This window comes from Dreissena polymorpha, chromosome 10 (assembly GCF_020536995.1).
Source record: "Dreissena polymorpha isolate Duluth1 chromosome 10, UMN_Dpol_1.0, whole genome shotgun sequence".
NCBI classification, from domain to species: domain Eukaryota; kingdom Metazoa; phylum Mollusca; class Bivalvia; order Myida; family Dreissenidae; genus Dreissena; species Dreissena polymorpha.
The window spans coordinates 80,450,902-80,473,298 of record NC_068364.1 but is presented as its reverse complement, the minus strand read 5'-3'; the positions used below and the strand labels follow the sequence as shown (position 1 = coordinate 80,473,298).

The window sequence follows — 22,397 nt, the reverse complement described above, 5'->3', positions numbered from 1 at the left end:
GGCATGGCTCAAACCCTGTTAACAAACTTGTCGGGACTGGCGCCTTCATCAAGGGGAAAACACTTAAGCGTAAGCATGTCTCCCTACCATTTGGAGCGAGTATTAGGACCCTTGTTGAAGATGCCGGCCTCGACAAGGTACCTGTAGCAGACCTGAGGCCCTCCAACCCCCCCCGGCCGCTTGGACCCATTGATGTAGACCTATCTATCTCTAATAAAGAAACAAAAACTGACTTGCCACACCTCATCATGTCAGAAACTCTCTCCCTCATTGATAGTATGTATGCTGAGCATCTAAAAATCTATACAGACGGCTCCAAATGCCCTGACTCTGGTTTGGTAGCCAACTCTTTTGTAATTCCTTCAAAACAATTTACCAAAACGCACAGGCTCAGCAACAATCTCTCTATTTTCACAGCAGAACTTTTGGCAATTAAATACTCTTTGTGCTTGATATTGGTCGATAAACCTACTAAAACTGCTATTTTATCAGACTCAATGTCATCTCTTGAGTCTATAAAAAACAGAAAAAGCAGATCTAGGCCCGATTTTTTAACTAGCATTTTGGAACTTCATCAACAGTGCCTTGATAAATCTTTAAAGGTCACATTAGTATGGTGTCCAGCAAATGTCAACATCAGTGGGAATGAACAGGCTGACAGGGGGGGGGGGGCTAAGGAGGGCCTCTTGAGGGGGGTCGTAGATGCTGGGGAACCCCTGGCGCCTACTGAGATCTACTCCCTGGCAAAGAAATTTGTCGTGGGTCAGTGGAATCTCCGGACTGACAATTTGGCCTCCCGTCGACATACTTTTACCAGACCCGTGAAAACCCTCAGGCCGCCTTACAAATACTCAGCAAGCATTGTGCTTGACAGAGTCATCACGCGCCTGAGGATGGGAACCACACTATTACCCGGTGGCGCGGGAAAGTATGTCCTCGGTGTAGACCCTGCATGTCCTAGGTGCCAGGAACCCCTCACTGCGCCCCACAATCTGCTGCACTGTCAAAATCATACGGCGCTGAGGGACCACCTCGAAGCTGCATTGCACTCCCATGGACTAGTTTTCAACCTTTCCAACGTGCTAGACCCCAAGGGAGCAGCTAGGGGCCCGGTCTTCTCTGCCCTCGCCAAATACCTTCTAGACTGTCAGATAACTGACAAGATCTAGGTCATTGGGGGAGGGAGAGCAGCCAACACCCACCCAATTATACAGTCAAGTGACTGTTTTTGCTTAAAACAGTGTAATTCTTACACAGACCTGACATTATATTATTGTAATTATGTAAATATGTTTGGTTTGTGTCACTAGGACACAACTTTGTTTTAGTTTTTAACAGGATTATTGTGCCACCTTGCCCTTTATAAACCAGGCAAATGGCATTGACCTGGTATTCTTTATTTTAATACATTTTTTAAATGAGTATGACGTTAGTCCAACAATTACATTATTCAATTTCTTAATATATTCATATTTTATAGCAGTTTTTATTATTGAAAAGAAAGGACGAGGCTGTCCAGTAAACCGGGTATGTTGGCTGCATTGCACCCCTCCCTTCCCCTCTGACACCCTCCCCTTCTTCTTCAAACTCAAAGAGCCATGTCAGACAGGAGTGCACGGTGCAGGCTCATACACCTTGCAAAACCCATGTTAGCCCTCTCAAGGGTATTTCCAACTCTTTGGTATTATAATTATATTTAAAATTTCTATATTAAGTGTCATAGTATATAATGTACACTTTTTTGATTGTTTGTTGTCCTTAACTTCTGTCTAACTTGTTATTTTGCTTATTTAGCAAATGAGGTACTTTTGTACTATTTTCACCTTGTATCATCCCCTATATATTGAGTATTATAGGTTGGATTAAAGCATCTTGTGTTTTTTTTCCTGCATCGTAGTATGACTTGGTATTTCTTTTACCAATTCCATTTTTGCTGGATTATTTCAGTATAACAACATCATATTGTCCTAAATTTTTAGCCATTATTCTCCATTTGTAATTTCCATTTACCGTACACTCCCTCTGGTCCAGGGGACACAACCATCATCAAAGTTCTCCTCCACAATTGCCTCCCTTATACCCATCCCAGTAGTACTACCCCTGCTGGCTTCCCCCACCCACACCAGCCTAAACTTCCAAAACTCTCCTTCTTTTAACCCCCCAGGGTGGCATCATGTATTTTACCTATTAATTAATGCTTGCAGCTTTGTAAATAATGTACATAATCTACTTTTATATAGTCACATCTTTGTATTGTTTAATTTTTAACTTTAAAATACATTGTTTTACTTTATAATTCCTATGTGGCCCTATAAAGGTAACCGTTTTGGCGACACGTAAGTAATTGACTGTAATATATAAATATTACTATTGACTTTCATTTAAATATTGTCTTAACGCCACTCTGGGGGGACGTTTTCTTCTTCATAGCCCAATACTCTTTAAGTTCCATACAGACAGGGTCTTATGTTAGAGCATCACGGCTATATGCCCTGTCTGCAAGTGTTCAACATTGAGCCACACTTTCAAATAAATAATAATTACAATACAAAATACAATTTAAAAATAAATTACAATATATTGTGTGATATCTATATCTACATCTATATTAATGCATGTTTACATGCGAAACCCCTTTCATAGAGGAGAGCTATTCAATCAGGCTCTACAGTAACTTTCCTAATAGCTAAGGTTCATAAATCTTAACTTTCTACATTGCCTCAGTTTCCTAACATATCATATTACATCTATCTTTGGATGTTATCATGTATGTAGACAAATAGTGACAATATTGAACCACTTTGTGATCTGGAGTATCCATAAAATATTAATATTACTGTTTATTTTTAACATATTACATATCTGTGCACTTTTGTTTATTTCAAACACATTACACATCCGCGTAATTTTGTTATTTTCAAATAATATATAATTAAAAGTAATTCCATTTGATATTATAAACATCTAGAACCACAGATCACAAAGTTAAAAGACTCCAACAAACTCCATTGCAGCATATGTTAAACAATCATCACTACTTATGCAAATTGGGCTATTTTCTTTCTTTTTCTTTCCTGTTAATACAAAAACATCAATAAAATATTAAATAATAATACTAATAGAAAAACTAATAATATAACAGCTTCATAGTAGTTAAACTATATAAAATAATCATTTAAATACACATATATTTAAATACTAATGGATGTCATTATCCTTTTTTTTGTTGCATATACTTCATCATGAAATTCTACATTGTTTACGTTTATAAATAGCGAACTTAGTGTCAAGGTCATCCTTTGTGCAAATTTTTCATCTCAAAACGGATTGATCTACTTGCTTTTGCAAGCTCAGAATCCGACCAATCAGCGTCAAGTTCTTATAAAGCAGTCAACCAATAGAAAATCGTCTCTTTTAGCGTAGTATTAAATGCTTGGATTCTTGAGTATCTCGTTTATATTCTTCGTTTGAAATTGTTAAAAGTAAAGCTATTTTTATATTATTATATTTTAATAAAGCACCGCATCAGCACTGCAAAGTACCATATTATATTTAGTACAATCGGGCTGACCATATGGCCGTTTTCGGCCTTTTTAACGCAAAGTATATATATTTAGCAGTGTGCTCGGCCAATGGTTTTTAACCGAAGTCCCGAGGGTAAATAACCCCATTAGTCGTAAAATACAATTATACAAACTAATTTGACAAGCAAACATGGCGAAAGTGGGATAGCAAGAAACACTAAGCTTATTAATACTTTTTCCAACAATTGTTAATATGTGCACGCTTGAAATGGCTTACCGATCCAAAAGACTTGATAAACAACAATTGAAAAATAAGGTCATTTTCTATAATATTGCTTTTGTCCAATTTATAGGTAATTAACCAGTCAAAAGAACCTTTCACAGTATGGTATTATCTGGTAGAGCATTCATATCTGGATAAATTGGTTAGGATATCTGAACCTTTCGTTTTCGTGATATGTTTTTTAACATCATTAATCTTTTGTTGCTAAATACCAAACGTTATTGAAAGATATTGGTATTTTGAAAAGCCAAACATTATTTTATAAACAGCTTAATATTTACCTTTTTCGATGGTTAAGTAGACATATATTATGAAATCACCCAATTCTTTCTTCCAATATAATCATGTACTATACTGTTACATTTTAATGGATATTTTTCATTGCTTGAAATCTTGATATCATTGGTTTTGTTCTGAAACATTACTGTATTATTTTTATTATTGGTGTGAAAGCTTTATAAAAGCTTAAAAATCATATAAATAAACAATAAATATATTGTATACCCCCTTCTGTGTAAAAAATAAGATTTCTCAAAATATGTTGATTTTTTTATATTTTAAAACATGTAAGCAACAACGCAAACTAGCAATACTACATTTTTACACAGAGTATTTTCATTTTACCTTTTCCCTATTGAATATTCCACAATGATAAATATGAAATACAATTAGTTAAGGAATAACCTGCTATTCAGCCAATGTTAAATTCATATGATATGTGAAAATGTTTGATAATGCATAATCGACTCAATGTAAACCACACAATTTTATCTAACATCTACGCTGTTGGCGTCTTGATACAACAGTCCTGATATAATTTGTATATCCCTTTAGAAGGCGTTCATACCAGCCTGTGTATAGATTTACGATCTATTACTCGGAAAAATATATGAAGAGTTCATTTTCCTTAAACACGTTGTGTACTTGTTATACTAGAAAAACGAGAAAAAAACACGATGAAAACTGTATTGGATGGATAATTTAGCGCAGGTACCCATCATAATTTATACGGTAAGCGCCATTAAGTATAATTACTCTCGATAGATGAGTCATAACTTAGTTTATTAACATAAAAAAGGTTCATTGTGTTCAGGATAGCTCAGCAAGCCCCCACGTTTATTTATTCTAAGCGTCATCTGATATATTACTCAATGGTAGGATAGTTACCAAATATTTTTTATTTACAAAGTAACTTCACATAATAGGGGTAAGGAAAGACTTCCCGGTAAAAAAAAAAAAAAAAAAAAAAAAAATAGTCTTTATTTAATGTAAAAAATAGGGGAACATTTTAACCGGGAAAGTAAATACTGTACTTAATGTATTTAATGTCATTAAATGTATTTATCGCCAATACTTTAATATTTTATAATTAAACAAAGAAAGAACAAATAGAAAAACAATGCTTTCCTGCGGCTAGAGTAGTTAGTGTTAATGCTTTACCTCCACAATAAGGCATTTAATTGTATGGACGCGTATTTGGTCCGAATACGCGTGGTGTTACGCGCATAAGTAACATTTGCGGCATTATAATTCCTCTATTCTTCATTTAACAGTGTTAATATTATATATATATATATATGCATTATTCACGTGTCGCGTTTAAACATGTGTATTTGTGTAAATGTTATGGGATGAATTCTGCATTCTGCACACGAACGAGCGAATTCGAACGTTAACGCCTTTTTCGAAATAACCTGGAAATCAAAGAAGAAATGATGGATCGAATATAGAGAAAATACTACAATTTATGTGAACGCTTCCTAGTCGAAATAACGTTTGTCTGTATGGGTGAATAATCATAAAAATAAATATATTCATTAAAAAAAAAGTTGTATTGTTATGTTTTGTCGCTTTTTCAATGATTACCACAAAACATACCCCTTTCTGGAACTGGTTCAGAAACTTCCCGTTTGAAATGCCTCTTTTCCATTTCGTAGTCAGATATAACATCCGAAGAATACTGGCGGCCCTCTTCGCAGCACAATGGCTTCGAACCAAAATACAAACCTGAAAGAGTTAAAAAATACTTGATCTGAAGTCAAGTTTTGTTTTAAGAAAGCACTCACATATCAAGAATGTATAATACTTTAGTTGTATGTAACAGAACAAAAAAACTAGTTTAGTTTCAACTAACCGTTCTCGTCAGAGACAGCGCGTCGTTTCAGTTTCTTTGCGGCACACTCAGCAGTCTCCCTTTGGATACGTTCTTCGTTCACATTTGCGTTTGTTAGAATCGTAAGACCCGCGTTCTGTAAAATAATATTAACTGGACAATATCAGTAAGAGAACATTACCAAATGTGAATAATACTGACTTATGAGTTTTTTGTATTTTTCTTGAAACTTCTCTGTAACTGTTCCTGTCAATATTTTGATAAGAGAACAGCATACGTAGATATAGTTATAGAACTTAAGTCAACCAAATATGATGGGATATTAAGAAACGCAACATATAAACACACGAGCCTTAAAGAACTATCATATATTAAACAATTTAATAAATTGTCAAATAAAGAAGTTTAGTACATTTTCCAAGTGCATGGATGAAGGATATTTCCTGAGTTAAAGTTCCGTAATTTAAGCACGTCGAAATACTTAGGCGTGATTGACGTACTATCGACTCAGTGGCCTAAAACAAAATAAGAACTAGATGTATTTAAAGAGGATCTACAAAACGCAAACTGCAAAGTTACGGTTTATACTTCGTTTCTTCTGTTTTTCTGTTCAGTTCAATGATCAAACTAATTTATTTTTTATGATGGTGGTATATTAATATTGATAAAACATTAGTTTTATATCTACCTTGAATATTTCTTCGCTGTTCGTGCCACCCCCAGCGCCACAACCGAGGTCGTGAGCTGCCATATTCCTGAATAACTATTAAATAAATATGAATAGTACCCCCTTACAATATAAATGCTTTGTTATTTCAGGTATTCACTTGCATAAATTATAAGCGACATAAACTTATGGGGTATAGCTTCATGAAATACAATTACACAAAGAAATGTCGTGTTAATTATATCGAGCCCTAAATCAATAAGCACTCCCTGAATAAAAGACGTTTGATTTCTAGAGATGTGACGTCACCGCTTTCATCTGACATAAATCCAAATGACAAAATACGCACATTTTGGTAAATATGCATATTCTATGACATAATGAAAAATAGTCACACATATGTATGTTGTTTGTAAAAAGAAGGCGACTATCAAATGTATATAATCAATTGTAAAGCATGTTTGTTAATTTCATCAATGGCATGTTTTCATCTATATTGCATTTAGTGCATGTGTTGTGAACACACATGAAAGATGTGTATATGGGAACAATACTCTCAGGCAATATTTGCGCATTTTACAGACAACTTGACCCTTCTTATATTTTATAGTTTATTCCTTTCACAAAATAAAAAAAGTATCAGCATTACAGTAGTTTGGGGGAATATGTTAGTGTAAGTATTACTCTAGTGTGACAGAGGATGAATATACACTTTAAACCGCCTCCGGAAAAACTTTGCGAAACCGAAATTTCTCAAACTCAAGTTCTTTTGAAAATTGTCTTTCTTCAGATTAAGATCGCGATAAAAGTTTTATATTTTGTGTATAATTTATTATTTTGGCTTACAAATTGCTATGGGTTCACAATGAAATTTATTTTCAAAGTTGGTCTTTCCGTGGAATTTTGCATTTTCCTATGGGATTTTTCGTTTTCCAATCGATTTTTTGTTTTGTCTATGGGATTTTTTTCCAGCTTTTTATGAGGAAATAAACCAATGCGATAGCAAAAACGTTGTTTGTGCTTATTTATCGAGTTTAAGATTTGTAAAAGTATTGGTGCTGATTTTTGTTCAATTGTCTTTCATTGACAATAATCCCATTTTTAATGACAAAAAATCCCAGTTTTTTGTATTTTCAGAGATTTATTCATGTTACGCAGAAAAAAAACACTATATTTCATAAAATGATGAATCATCTACGCGAATTCAATGCGTAACATAGCATCACATTTTATATCCTTTAAACATACAGCAATAAATACCAGAAACAAATTTCATATGATCTATAACGTAAATAGCTTTGTTTATTCAAAGAAAATGTAAATCTTGGTTTAAAACTAGTTTCAGAGATCATCGGAAAACATACTGATAATGTATCATAAATGCAGACAACGCTGTACGCATCATTGAGAATAGGTAACATAAATGTTTGGTATAATATGCATCTTGTAAATTATATCTAGCGCCAAATGATCAGACAATCGTTCACTAGTAAGTATAACTTATATACTACAAAGCATCAAATACCAGGTCATGGTTTTCTTATAAGCATTATGGGCATCATTACCGTATTTTCCCTTAGAACGTTTTTGTTGTTAAATAACAGCAACGCCTTGTCGATGACGTTGAATCCCACCCACATTCCGGATGGCCCGGTGACAGTAAGTTTGGAAACTCTACCTGCTCTCACCTCGAGTTTCTCCGGATGGAGCTCTAGCTTAATTGTCAGAATAGTATAACATGGTCAATATGTAAATGTTTTTGTAAGTATTCTTATTACAACTATACAACTTTCTTAAGCGTTCGACTTAAATTTTGCTGTAAGACAAGGGCATTCCATATTTAATAGTATGTTACTGCTAAAGTGCCTTTTTATCAAATGAACAATTATTTTGAAAAAAAGCTGTCTCGTTAAATGTTTGTCTTTTTTTTTCAAATGGCGCGATTCTTACAAAATACAGTTTTTCTCATTTCAGTGGTTGTACATCGTGTTTATTAGAAGAAAGTAATCGAATGACACGAATTTCCCATGTTAAGATATAGTTTATTTGTATATACCATTTGGATTTCAAAAGCATAAAGTTTGCTGGATATTATCATATGTTTAATTTATAAAATAAATATTTCATTTAAAATGGGGGAAATACTATATCAAAATGTCTTAATCGGATTAAACTGATGTATATATGGCTATCAAAAATATGCATATGTTTTGCAAACATAGCTGTTGTCATTTTCGCATTTGAGTATACAAACCAACTCACCTGTTCTCGGCATTTAGAATCTACATGAAAAATAGACGAGTCTGCTACTAGTTGTGCGTTGTGTACATAAAAGGCAAACACTCGGCCAACGGGTGACACCTTGTTTACAACATCCGTTTCTAATTTAAAAGAGACATCCTTGGAAGGTGGAAAGTACTTTGTCTTCACAATCTTACCGCGAGCTGTTATCTACAGTAAGAATTAAAATATTTGTGAAAGTTTAAGATATGAGATGAAAACAAGCCAGGTTATTTAATGGTAAAAAGAAAGTGAGAACTGCTGAATTTCAACTTCTTAATGAAATGTTCTATTGAAGTATTGCTTATATAGATTACATTGTATACACATGTCATTTGTATAAATGTATGTATGCAATATTATATTTATATAATAAATCTAGCGTAACATAGAAATTAATTTAAATATTATGTGACATTATGAAAGTAGGTTGTAGCACAGAATTAAAAAATAAAAATAAATATATTTAAATTTACGTGTGTTTTTTTTTGCTTTCATTAGTAGCCGTTGTATATAGATCTTAACTTCAGAAAAATGCATATAAAAAGTTAAACGACTAATAATATCGTTTTATAAATGTTACATATCATATGAAACTTAATTTTCATTACCAGATCGTTATTATCACTTATTCGTGTATTTTAGCCAAGTTGCCATATTTTATACATAACACAAATTACGAAACACAAGTAGCAATACATTCATGCTAGAATCACCGGATTGGACATGTAAATGCAAACTTTAACTCAGGGCGTATCTTGCGTTAAGGCGCATTAATCTCACATTTAAGTTTACATAGAAAAAGCAGTCAGAAAAAAGAAGACACAGCAGTTTAAAAACACACCAGCATGAGTATGCCTGAACATTGGGCCACTTGGTTCATGTTGATGTCGGTGTAGGCTTGAATGAACGATGCGCCTTCCTAAAGGATGAACATACAAACACTTTACTCGTAATACTCACTTCGTGTATTAAAAAAACAATACATATTAGGGCTTCACTGATTATTGACACGGGGAAATGGATTTTAATACAATAAATATATAATTATTGAAAAGTGTCAAAAAGAATATCAGTTATTCATGAATAAAAATTAGCATAAATGATTGGTGACCTTATTGTGCTTACTTACTCTTTCTACTTTTTCCACTACAATCTGACTGACACCCGTATATGGCTGAAGGACTATCTCTGTTGCACAGTTTTCAAACGCTGGAGCATATACCTAAATAAAAATGTTCATATATTCATTATATCAATGCATAGCTATTATATCATACGCTCACGTTGTTCCATACATTCAATGACTTTGGTCAGTAATTATGTTTTGTTTTGATAATAAGAAGCGGACAATAACATTTTATGATCGTATATAAAACATTTAAGTCATAAAGGCAAGAAATATATCCGCGTTAACCCTAACTATGATCGATGCTCTAAGAATTTATATTTAGACATAACACAAATGAGATAATTTATGTATTTCTTCATTACATAAAGATCCAACTGCACAAACCATAGCTTAATGAAATGTCAAATGACATAAAACCGTTTTCTAACATGATGCCGCTTTCAAGAAGTGTGATATCCTCTAACCTTGACCATTTTAAACAAAGGCATCTCATACTCAGAAATGTTGTGATGATATAAAGAATTGCTGCTATTAATTTGTCTACGAAAAGGTTTAAATGTATAAAATACATAACAATGCATGCACATTTTATTAAATACTTATGCCTCGTAGAGACAAAATAAATAATGGCGTGTAGTGACCTCTCTCTTGTACGAGGACTTCGCAATAGCAAGGAGAGTTCTTATTTGAAAAATAACACCTTTGTATAGAATATCTTTGTTTTTTTTAAAAATAAGTTCAGTTAAAACTTTTGCATTCTCGAGCTATTTGCTAGATTGAACCAATATTAGGTGGAAATATCATGAGTGAGAAAACACCCAAGATTTAGGTCGACAGCCTTGTGACTATTCCAACTACGTCCAATACTACGTCTTTGCGACCTTTGGTATTAATTGGATGTTACATATATTGTTTCGGATTATATCTGAACCATAAAAGAGTGTGTTATTCCTTTTTTCGAATCATCGACATTTTTTATGAAGGTTAAAAAATCATTTAGAGATTTTCGTCGTATTGTTTTAAATTTTCTTTTGTATCTATTTTCGCTTATGTCTTTAATTAGCATTTGAGCATCTCGCTTAACTATTTAATCTGAATTGTTTAAAACAACTTCACATTGTGACGTCGGAAAACAATTCATTATGAACACAGCCATTCATTTAGACATTTTAAAACTTGTAATGGCTTTATTTGTATCGAACAATGATACCAAAATTAATAAAAATATTACGTTTATAGTATTTTGAAACAATATAATTTAGCATTTCATATATTGATATAACATTATTTTATATGAACGCTAAGCTGAGATTGATAGTTTGAAGCGTTACTATATTGAACCTTTATTTTCCTGCGCTCCAAATTCTGGTTTACAGCGTGGATATGAGCCAGGTAATAACCATCTTTGTTCGTCCGATGTTGTTCTGGACTGCTTCCGTCGATTGTTAGACTAAACCTCTCCCGAATGGCCGGTTTACCGTTAGCATGTAGCATGTAAATCTGCAGAGTATAATTAATTGCATTTTCATTATTATCTTGTAACGAATATTTGATACATTTGTCTTTAAAAAATCGATTAAACGTGTAATATGTTTAAATGGAAAATAGTAAATCACATTTAAAAGTGTTTAGTCTTTAGCCTAATCTCGGAACAAAAGATAAATATCGCAAAAACACCTGACAATATATGTCACATATGGAACGCTAAGTTTCGTAACAAATTTAACTGCCGCTAAACATTTGCAAATAAACGCTATGTACCATGTCGTTTTATATCTCCGGTTCCTTCGTATTATTGTCATATCAAAACGATTCCAAAATCATACTCCTTCTAAAACAACACAGAACTGTAAATAGTATGGCAGTGTGAACACATCTCAACCGCTTCGTTTTGGGTCTAGAAACTTACCAATAACCTCCATGTTTCGTGAAAGAATCGATACACAATAATATATTTAAAATACATACATAATTTATTTTTTGTATAATTGAGTAAAAGTAAATCAACATTTGAACATATTGAAAACACATTTATGTAAACGCATAAGAGACACGACTTCATAAAGTTGATATTCAAGTCATGAACATGCATTTCAGAAAGAAGCCGGAATCAAAATGACCGATCGCATTGCTCGGTTATATATTAAGGTATATCAATAGCATCCAAAGTTCAACATGTGCCCCACATAATTGTCACTTGATAAAATATTATATAGCAAATTGATAACCTCGACTTATTAATCATTTGGAAAATAAATGTAAAACTAGGACAGCGTTGAAAATTGTTATTAAAGTTATATTATTAATTATTAAAATTATAATTGTATCAAATTATTCCTAACGAGATGACCTTGTCAGAATATAATATGCATTGAACATTTCAAAATACGAAAAACTTTGACCCGATCCTTGCTAGTATTTTAGTGTTTAATATTATAACAGCCGAAATTCGGAAAAATGATGACCCCCTACCCCAGCGTAGGACTGTACGGAAAGAGCAACAAGCTTCAACTCTCACTATCCTGACTGGTGGAGGAATTCAAGACAGCCAAGACAAGACTAATACTCACCCAAAGAGACTCCCCAGATACGCAGATACGAGAATGAGGAATTCTTTCCCGCACCAGCAGGAAATGGTCGGCCACAGAGACTGTCAGCAAAGCGGAGGATTCTCTCAGGCACAGATACATTGTAAGGTTAACTGCTGGCGTACGTTAGGGGATTGGCGCGACAAAAACACTTCTGTGGAGCCGAGCAGACAAAAAAGAGAGGCTCGCCATGATCTAGGCAGTAGTCAGGAAGAAAACGAGAGACAAGCTAGAGCGGTAGAAATGGGAACACAGGGAGCATGGGCAACATGGAATACCATTGACAGGAAATTGACCTGGAACGACATCTTGACCATCAGATGTTCATTCCTCCTTAGGTCAGTCTATAACCTCCTACCATCACCCACAAACCTCTGCAATTGGGGACTCATACAACACCCTATATGCCAAATGTGTGACCGTCCCGGCACTCTAGAACATATTATTTCTTGCTGCCTTACAGCTCTGTCACAAGGAAGCTACAGATAGCCGGCGACAATGTCCTCGGAGAGGTGGCCGATTGGCTGGAATAGGAAAGGAAAAAAGGAACGCAGTACAGACAACGATAAAAGATGATCAACATCGTGAAGCCGGGTGAAACTGCACAGAGACAGCCGACATGGAGCATGAAGGTTGACCTTGACAAGAAGCTGGTCTTCCCAAGTGTCGTGCAGACAAACCTCAGCACCAACATCGTGCTGTGGTAAGAGGCGGGGACACGACTCATCATAATCGAGTTAACTGTACCTTAGGAAACCAGATGCGATAAGGCCTACGAGAGGGAAAAGTCCATGTATACAGAGCTGCTAGAAGCTTGCAACCAAAGACGCTTGCGTACTTTGTTGTCCCCAATAGAAGTATGCGCTAGAGGATTCTGTGCACACTCCTTGTTCCGACTGATAACAGCAGTCGGGTTTACTGGCAGGGATCGACTGCGGACTATCCAGAAACTAAGCCAAGCTGCAAAGCGGTCGTCCAGCTGATTGAGGCTGAGGAAAGATGATGCAGCCTGAAAGAAGTAGAGCTATCGACAAACACACCGAAGCTTCTGTAGACCCACCCTCCCTCCCCATGGTTTCAGGGACGAAACATTGACGGAGAGACCCCATGCTGATGGTGAATGTCGATTAGCACAAACACTATGGAACCAGATTCTACAGGAGATTGATGGGTGGGTGTGATATTGTATTCAACTAAAACATACACTGCGGAGGACAATTATTTTCAAAACGTAGCAATTAGGAAGTAATGTAGTCGTACTATTGTTACTTTTGAGCATTTTACCTATCAATATTGCAATAGCCAATTGCTATTTCAACCAAGACGGCAGCTTAAGGCCAAATATCAGCACTAGTGGAGTAGTCTACAAACATTACAAAAGCAATTTAACTGTTTAGTAAAATATCAGCATATATAAGCGTCAGAATCATGGATGATGGCTACGTGATATTTGTCTAGTTCGTACTGTTAATCCATAGCTCGTATGTAACGAAATATTAGTATGATGATCGTTTTAGTAAAACAATTTAAGTAAACATTGCAATTTTAGAATATGTGTTCCGTTTAATTAATATTATTATATAAATAAAACATAAATATAAATTATTTGTTGGTTTCGGTTGATTATTGTTTTATATTCATACATGATCATACAAAAGAGCGTGACTGAAAAGAGATCGATAACCTTAGCACCAAAAAACTAATTGTTTTTAATTTCATTTTTTTTACAACCAACAGTTTATACCCCGAAGTTTGCTGGAATAATTAAACGACGACATTTTACAGTTTCACCGAGAAAAATAACACGAATGATCACTGTTATTTTTTTATTTTGAACCAGGGCATTTTCGTTTTGTCCTAAAACCACAATAATTCTATCATTAAACTGATGTGTTTATTTGAATCTCGTATGATAGAATATTCACAATTTGGCTACAAAAAGGTTCTATTTGGATGCGACACAGACCGATGTTGCAACAAACAGCGCCAGAACCATTTAGCGTTGGTACGAGGTGTGAGATTGGTGCCTTTTAACGGAATACCACATTATACGTATTGGAAACCCAAGCAATAAGGGTAAAACCCATTGTGTAAGAATGCATACATGCACCCTCACCTGCATGAAGTATGAGAGGCCTTTTCGGTGTGTAGTCTTCGAACGCGATAAATCAAACTTGAAAGGACAGTTGACAAACATCACTGAATCATCGGCTCCCGACTCTTCCTTTCCTGTTGCTGTCTCATAAACTGTTGATGACAACTCGAAGACGCTGTCCATCGGAAACTGTCCTCCTAGACCTTGCATCTTCTTTATATCGACCGCAAAGAATGCCTTGCCGTTGTTTAGCTAAATGTTAAGACTTGAATTACTGTCTATATGAAACTGTTTAAACTCAAATAATATTTAGATATACAACATTTAGTACATGTGTGATTTATAAATAAATACCATACAAGTTTGCATCACCACATGGAAACACAAACGTAATTCATATTGCTTGCGCATACGTTGAGAATTAAGTATTTAAGTATTGCGATTACATGTAGTTTTATTTTCAAAAGAATAAAACAAATATCAAGTTTATCAAACGACCTTGATTCAAATCATGGACTGTTACAACAAATACAAATAGTATTATGGAATTCAAATGCTCTGTTGAGCAGAAGGCATGGGCTGAATGGAAACCTAACTTTGTCTACACCGCTTAGAGCAACACAAACATGTTCGTTTTCGCGTGTTGCCAACAATTTGTAATTGTTGTTTATAACACAACTCGGGTTCAAATAGGTTTTCTTCATTCGCGTCAAATAATTCAAACGTTTTGAGTTTAGCCAAATAACCAAATTGCTAACGAAGTCAAGAGAATGTACAAAACATAGAGAATAAATGGTTGGGGCCGAGATGGAAAACGTTTACCCGATTATGCTTAACAAGAAAATACGGCGAGCTTTAGCAAATGCTTTATTCGTTAACTGTTTGCAACAGAAACCGGATAAGACATAATGTATGCTGATGCATATGTTCTACCTGTTGTCTCCCCATCGTAAAAATACGCTTCGGGTCTGACACGTAACCCTTTTTTCGGACGTTAATCTCGAGTCCTGCATTCCCTTCAACAGGCTTGCCGTAGACATATCTGTGCATATGTTGAAAACAAAAAACAAGATCCAGAAACCGATTCAAAAGTTTTAGCCAGCGGCGAACGAGTTTCTAGAATCAATATAGGACTTACAAATAATCAAAACACAAATGCAATAACAAAACTGTTGAAGAAGAACCATGGTTTATCATCGATCACCGTTAATGCATTCGGCCCTTATTAAATATAACCAAGGAAAGAAAACAAACATAATATTATAAAATCTACTCGATGCGTGCAGATCTTGAATATATTCTATTTGTCGAAATTCTAACACGTTAGCCTTAAAGCAAACCACTTACTTTGCTGATACTGTAACACCCATATTAATCACGTCCGGAAATATGTACTCCTGTCCAGTTGAAATCTCTACACCGAAGTTGGGAAGAACTGTAAATTATTTGAAAGCTTGAAAATGCTCCAGCAAAAAGAGTGTGGTAATAAACTATTAATATTGCCTTTGAAAACTTTCAAAATAAAACAAGCTAAAGTCTTGTATGTAGGTGTCATATTTGCGATTGTCAATATATCACATGTTAGAGAATTGATTGGTATTGTATAGTCTATGACATGAAATAAATGATCAATGCTAACATTAGTTATACCAACGATGTAATAGTTTCATTTAAATTACCAAACGCTTGTTATATATTTTTGATAATTCACGGTACCACCGGCTCGTTGGGCATTTTGTCCGTGCTGTACGATATTAATAGGTAATTTTCTCGTACTTACCAAACTCGCGTACTTCAATAGGACAAATGCCATATGTCTCCAACTATAATAAATTAAGCGAATAATGAATTATTAGGAACAAACCATTTTCTTGATTATTTCACTTAGGTGAATCATGTAACCAGTTTGCAATATTATAGATAAGTGAGAATATTATCATTTTAAACAATATAATTTTCTGCTGATATTGTTCATGTTTTAGTAGCGCTTGAAAGGAAATTGTTAAGCTCAGAAAATGCACATTTGCTACCGTTTGGCTATTATATACATGATCAATCTATAGATATGATAAGGGACGAAGTGGTGATTACTCCGCCCCTTAATATATTATGTAAACTTTGCTTAAATAATAAAACAGAGGTTGATCATCCTTGCACGTCACATAATTTAGAGCAGAATAACACAATTTAATATTCATGATTTATTTTTTTATGGATAAAATGGGTTAGATAAACAAGGAAAATCATGATAATGATGAAAAATATACAGCTGTCAAATAAAACTTAACGTTAAAAGATGATTGTGATGATGATGATGATGATAATGATGATGATGATGATGATGATGATGATGATGACGATGATGATGATGATGCTGCTGCTGCTGCTGATGATGATGATAATGATGATGATGATGATGATGATGATGATGATGATGATGATGATGATGATGAGGAGGAGGAGGAGGAGGAGGAGGAGGAGGAGGAGGAGGAGGAGGAGGAGGAGGATGATGATGATGATGATGATGATGATGATGATGATGATGATGATGATGATGATGATGATGATGATGACGATGATGATGATGACGACGACGACAATAATGATAACGATGACGGCGACGAATGATGGTGATGATGATGGAAATGATGATGATGATGATTATGATGACGACAACGACGACGATGACTTTGACGACGACAATGATGATGATGACGGATGATGATGCTTATGATGCTAATGACGATGATGGTAATGATGATGTTGATGCTGATGATGAGGAGGAGGAGGTCCAAATATGTACCTTTCCTCCGAGCTTAGCTTTGATGATCCATGTTCCAAAATCCGGAAACGGCGGAAGTTGAAACTCTCCCTTGTAGAAACCATTTTTACTTCCCCCAGGTTCAAAGTAAACCCTGCCTACAGTCATATTTGTCGGACTCTGCAAAAGGCCGTTACAGAGTCGAGTAATTGGTGAAAGTACACAACCAAATTGTGTTCGTAACATGTATGAAGTCCAAGCCAAATAAAATATTTATGAACGTGAAATGTTATATTTATTTATAAACTTAAGATGAGTAATGATATTATGATATTTAAGAATATTACTGACATACTTAAACATGTATTTCTTATTATAACTTTAACTACAACAATAAATGATATTCATTTACACGTGAACATTAGTCATTTAAAATTTATATTTATCGACCTGAGCTTGATGCTGTGTTTTATATAGGTGTTTGCACAATAATTAAAAAAAACAACAACATTCAAGTGATTTAACAAAAAAAGAAAGAAAAAAAAACGCAATATTTTTCAACAGTTTTTTTACATTTGAAGAATGCCGCCACCAAAAACTAGTTATATTTTTATGAATGCTTTACATTTATTCAGATAGTGCATTTAATGAAGCGCAGATGCTGCCAAGGCAAGCAGAATTATATAATATCAAACTAGAATATGATACGGTCTTTGACATATACAGTAAGTAACAGACACTGGGTTATGAATTATATTCATAGTTCAACCGATAGATATTTTGTGAATGAATAATTTAGTATTGGGTTTTGCCTGAGTTACTACAACAATTACATTTTAATATGTTTTATTATATTTTTTAGGTTGGTCTCTAACTAAAAGTAAATTTGATAAAGAGAAACACTTATCATATTTTATTCACTTAATTATTGACATCTACTCACTATCAGGTCAATGATCAACTGCTTGTCCTTGATTGGCTTCATAGATTCATCCATTGCCAAAACTCGAACATTTACTGCAAATTTAGTGCTTACCGATAAACACAAATTTGAAAAAGGAATATGTGTAATAATGTATTGTTCATAATAGAAATGCAGACACAACTTAATATATAACAATGTCAATGACTGTATGATTGTAATGAAATATCAAGTCAAATTTAAGAATCATTATCGGAATTGAAAGGAGACAAATCGTGTTAGAGATCAAGTAAATCAAAGATTTATAGAGTAAACATGTCATGTGTGCTATAAATTATAAAGATGGTCTGAAAACAGAAGACTAGACCATTCCGCATTATTGCATGTATTATAATATGAGTTTATGCATAACAATCTGACATACCTGTCTGCTCCGGATTGTACAAAGGTTTGTCTGTCTGTACGATCAGATAACCTGGCGTGTAACTAAGGGCGATATCTCGAACCTGCGTCCCGTATGGTCCGTTGCAGACCAATTTGATTGATCGCGGTCTTTCTCTGAAGTTCGGACTATCATTGATGTCTTTGAACAAATCATCGGCAGTGACCTTAACCGTTATCTCGACAGGATGTGCTTTAACGAACATATATATAAAGGTAACCTAGATATACGTTTCATGTGTCTTTCATAAAGACATTTTAAGTGAAAGAAATGTAAATAAAGAACTGCATACAGCTCAAACCTCACGAAAAACTTTACAAAAAACTTTTTCTTAATTGTTTAGCAGGGTTTGGTATTAGGAGAACTTACACTACCTTGTTATATGAGCTATCTTTTATAGAGACGCGGTATAGTGTCTGCCTGAAATGGAACCGGGAAGTCCTTGGTTCAATCCCCAGTATTGTCGGGGATTTTCTGGTTGGTTTACATCGGCGCCAAACGTAGAAAACCTTACATTTGTGTAAGATGTCCCTGAGTTGTCGTGGCATGGGGAAATTTCTCAATTAGAGGGGTGTGTGTAGCAGGGTTCGGTATACGGAGATCTGATGCGGCCTTGCTATATGAGCCAGCTTTTATAGCAACGCGGTAGAGTGTCTGCCTGATATGAAATCGGGAGGTTCCGGGTTCAATCCCTAGTACGGTCTTTTTTTTTGGCTGGGTTACATTGGCGCCCAACGTTAATTTTTATTGCAGTAAAGAGGAAATCCGGATCCAACTATCCAATTTATGCGAGTGCTATATGTATTTTTTATTTAGTACTGAAAGTCTTTATTATGGTAATTAAGTCGTAATTAAATAGTTAATTCAAATTGTAACATGGTGAGTATATAAGATAGTATGAGGTTACTTTGATGGGTAAATTTCAAGTCGGGACGACTTGATTTTCGGAGAGGGGGAGAATGTTACTATGCTCAGAGACTTAGTATAGTGTAACCTGTACATTAAAGTTGCGGTTAGTGATGTATTAGTTTGTTCCAAACGCAAGTTATTCGTTGGTCAACTATCATAGAACGTATTTGGGGGTGTAAACAGAAATCCAGTTGATTCAATATCTCTAAAAGTGGAATTAATTCATTATTAGTTAGTTATAGCATAAAGCGTTACTATTGCTTTTGTATGTGTGCGTATCATCGACGATTCTTTCTTCTATTCTTTTATTTCATTACTCAAACATACGGGCTATCGGTAAAATAACGATTCTTGAATTACCACATTCACTTTGTAATAATTCATATTTAAACTGTCAGAACTTATCCCACCAGTAATTAAGGAACAAAAGGGTCGTGAGTAGCATATATTTAGTAAGTAAACCGTGATAAGTTGTTAAGTGTGTCATTTGTATGTATTTGTTTATGTTATATGTTTGTATCATGGTATGATGGAGAGTGTCTAGAAATGTATATCTGTGTGAGTTGATTTATTGTTTTAACTTGTTTTAATAGTAATTATAGTGCTTTGATTTGTGTGTGTATTTGTATTATCATACAGCCTTGAGGGACACAACACATGTTTTAATTTAATTGATGTTGGTTTGTATATATTCAGGACGTCTCCTGCCACTCCTATCTTCATAAACCATGGTAACTTTATTGATTTATTAATGAAAACAAAGAAACTGTAACTTGATTGTTACGGGTATATTAGTTATCATTAGTATACCAAAGTGGCAAGTGGTTACAATATTGGTTGAGCAACGAACAAACACAAAGGTGTAACATTCACAAACTTGCCTGCATCTGCTATCATTATTTCTTTCCTGGAGATCGCCTGGTTCATATATTCAAAGTATACCTGTTATAAAAGATATATAATGTTTTGGCTACATCATAACATTTTGTAATTCGGCGTCTTACTTATAATGCAATTAATCGTAATTCCGTTATCAACAACGGCCTTGAACGTTGGGAAAATTATTTTGCAGTTTGAAAAAATTCAACCTGTGTGTATATATCTCGCAACGGATGATACTGCCGATAATGTAATCCGCACTCTTGGCACGCCAGTGATAAACCGAAACTAAGTTTGGCAAGCAACGTGGCTTTAAAATATGTGCGGAATAGACTTAACATTTTAATAACGTCATAAACGGATCCTACTTTATTAGCTTTATTTATTTAATGAGTTCAAGACCATCGATATTTAAAGAGCGTTTGAGAACTGTTATACGAACTCCATTAGCGATTTAAACATGAACAGCAAAATAAAATATGATACCGTATTACGACGAGTTTGGACACATTAAGCGCAAGAAAGGGTGTGCTGTATTTATTTCATTTCAGAGGTTTATAAATTGTACACAATGTTAACTTGCGTAATATCAGTTTGTGCTGTTGAGCTTAACGCATAACAACAACATCTGCAAACGCTCAGTGAGTGGAAAAAACACACACCAAACGTTCAAAATGTATTATGCGTACTCCGATTATTTGAGACGCGTTCTGAGAAAAATGGGCATACTGCATGTGCGTAAAGTGTCGTCCAAGATTAGCCTGTACAGTCCGCACAGGTTAATCTGGGACGACACTTTCCGTTTTTACGACAATTTTCGCTTAAATGAAGTCTCTTCTTAGCAAAAATCAATTTAGGCGAAAAGTGTCGTCCCTGATTAGCCTTTGCGGACTGCACAGGCTAATCTGGGGCGACATTTTACGCACATGCATTATGCCCAGTTTTTTCAGAACGCGACTCATTTAAAAAACACTCTTAAATTGAATTTCCAAATATAAACCATGTTTTATTATGTTTAAAAGTAGATCATTTATCAGACTTTAATATATTATTTGGTTCAGAAGGCTCGATTTTGATAAAGTTAATGTAAACAACGTAAACAAAATTGTTAAATACGTGTGTGTACATAATTACGTTGTGCTTCATTCGACACATTTGTTAATTGAAAAATGAAAGGAAAATAGGTTTGTTTATGTTGATGCGAATATAATCTAATGAAACTATACACGTATACAGGTTTTTTTGCAGCGTATAGCTTTATTTATTGTCCTTGTTGCTAAATAATTTATTTGATTTTATTTAAATCTTAAATATGCTTTGAACATATTTGTATACGAAAACATGTCATGCAAATGCTTTTTGTATACACTAGTTTTACAGCTTAAGAAGAACATCTGGAGAGTCGTTTGTTGTAGCATTCGCAAATGTAAAAAACATAACGCAAGTTAACATTTATAAATTGTTTTATGACAGTGAGTAAGAACAATACTGTAATATGTGTAGATGAAATTTAAATTGATGGTATACCTTATTATATAAATACATACCGTAACGAGCTGATTCCTTCCATTCCCAAGAATGCCAACAAGCAGGGTCTCCTCGTTTTCAAGTCGGATCACGTTGGGTGCCAGGACATATTGGTAGTTTCTTAAATGAACAGACACCATATACGCATGATGATATGTTGCATCTTATCGTTTTAAATAGAGTATGAATAATGAAGATTTCCAAATGTTTAACGAAACACGAATTTACATAATGTGTGCTTCTCGTCGAATCAATTGCGTAGCCACGGCATGGCA

At 34.5% G+C, this 22,397-nt stretch overlaps 1 protein-coding gene and 1 long non-coding RNA gene across 2 annotated transcripts in view; both read right to left on the bottom strand.

Moving 5' to 3' along the window:
* Positions 1-18,440, bottom strand: part of LOC127849271 (complement C3-like) — a 52,655-nt gene extending 34,215 nt beyond the window's left edge. The window contains exons 1-14 of the mRNA XM_052381988.1: positions 18,387-18,440; positions 17,486-17,623; positions 16,463-16,505; positions 16,030-16,117; positions 15,616-15,724; positions 14,704-14,934; positions 11,341-11,499; positions 10,000-10,092; positions 9,712-9,789; positions 8,850-9,038; positions 8,153-8,302; positions 6,609-6,683; positions 5,942-6,056; positions 5,686-5,814 (exon numbers count right to left, since the gene is read on the bottom strand). Of these exons, the coding sequence (XP_052237948.1) occupies positions 5,686-5,814; positions 5,942-6,056; positions 6,609-6,683; positions 8,153-8,302; positions 8,850-9,038; positions 9,712-9,789; positions 10,000-10,092; positions 11,341-11,499; positions 14,704-14,934; positions 15,616-15,724; positions 16,030-16,117; positions 16,463-16,505; positions 17,486-17,623; positions 18,387-18,440 (1,651 nt within the window). The remainder of the gene's footprint in view (positions 1-5,685; positions 5,815-5,941; positions 6,057-6,608; positions 6,684-8,152; positions 8,303-8,849; positions 9,039-9,711; positions 9,790-9,999; positions 10,093-11,340; positions 11,500-14,703; positions 14,935-15,615; positions 15,725-16,029; positions 16,118-16,462; positions 16,506-17,485; positions 17,624-18,386) is intronic.
* Positions 18,441-20,602: 2,162 nt separating this feature from the next.
* The window catches only part of LOC127847740 (uncharacterized), a 2,427-nt gene continuing 632 nt past the window's right edge, over positions 20,603-22,397 (bottom strand). The window contains exons 2-3 of the long non-coding RNA XR_008034150.1: positions 22,143-22,242; positions 20,603-20,658 (exon numbers count right to left, since the gene is read on the bottom strand). This is a non-coding gene — a long non-coding RNA (uncharacterized LOC127847740). The remainder of the gene's footprint in view (positions 20,659-22,142; positions 22,243-22,397) is intronic.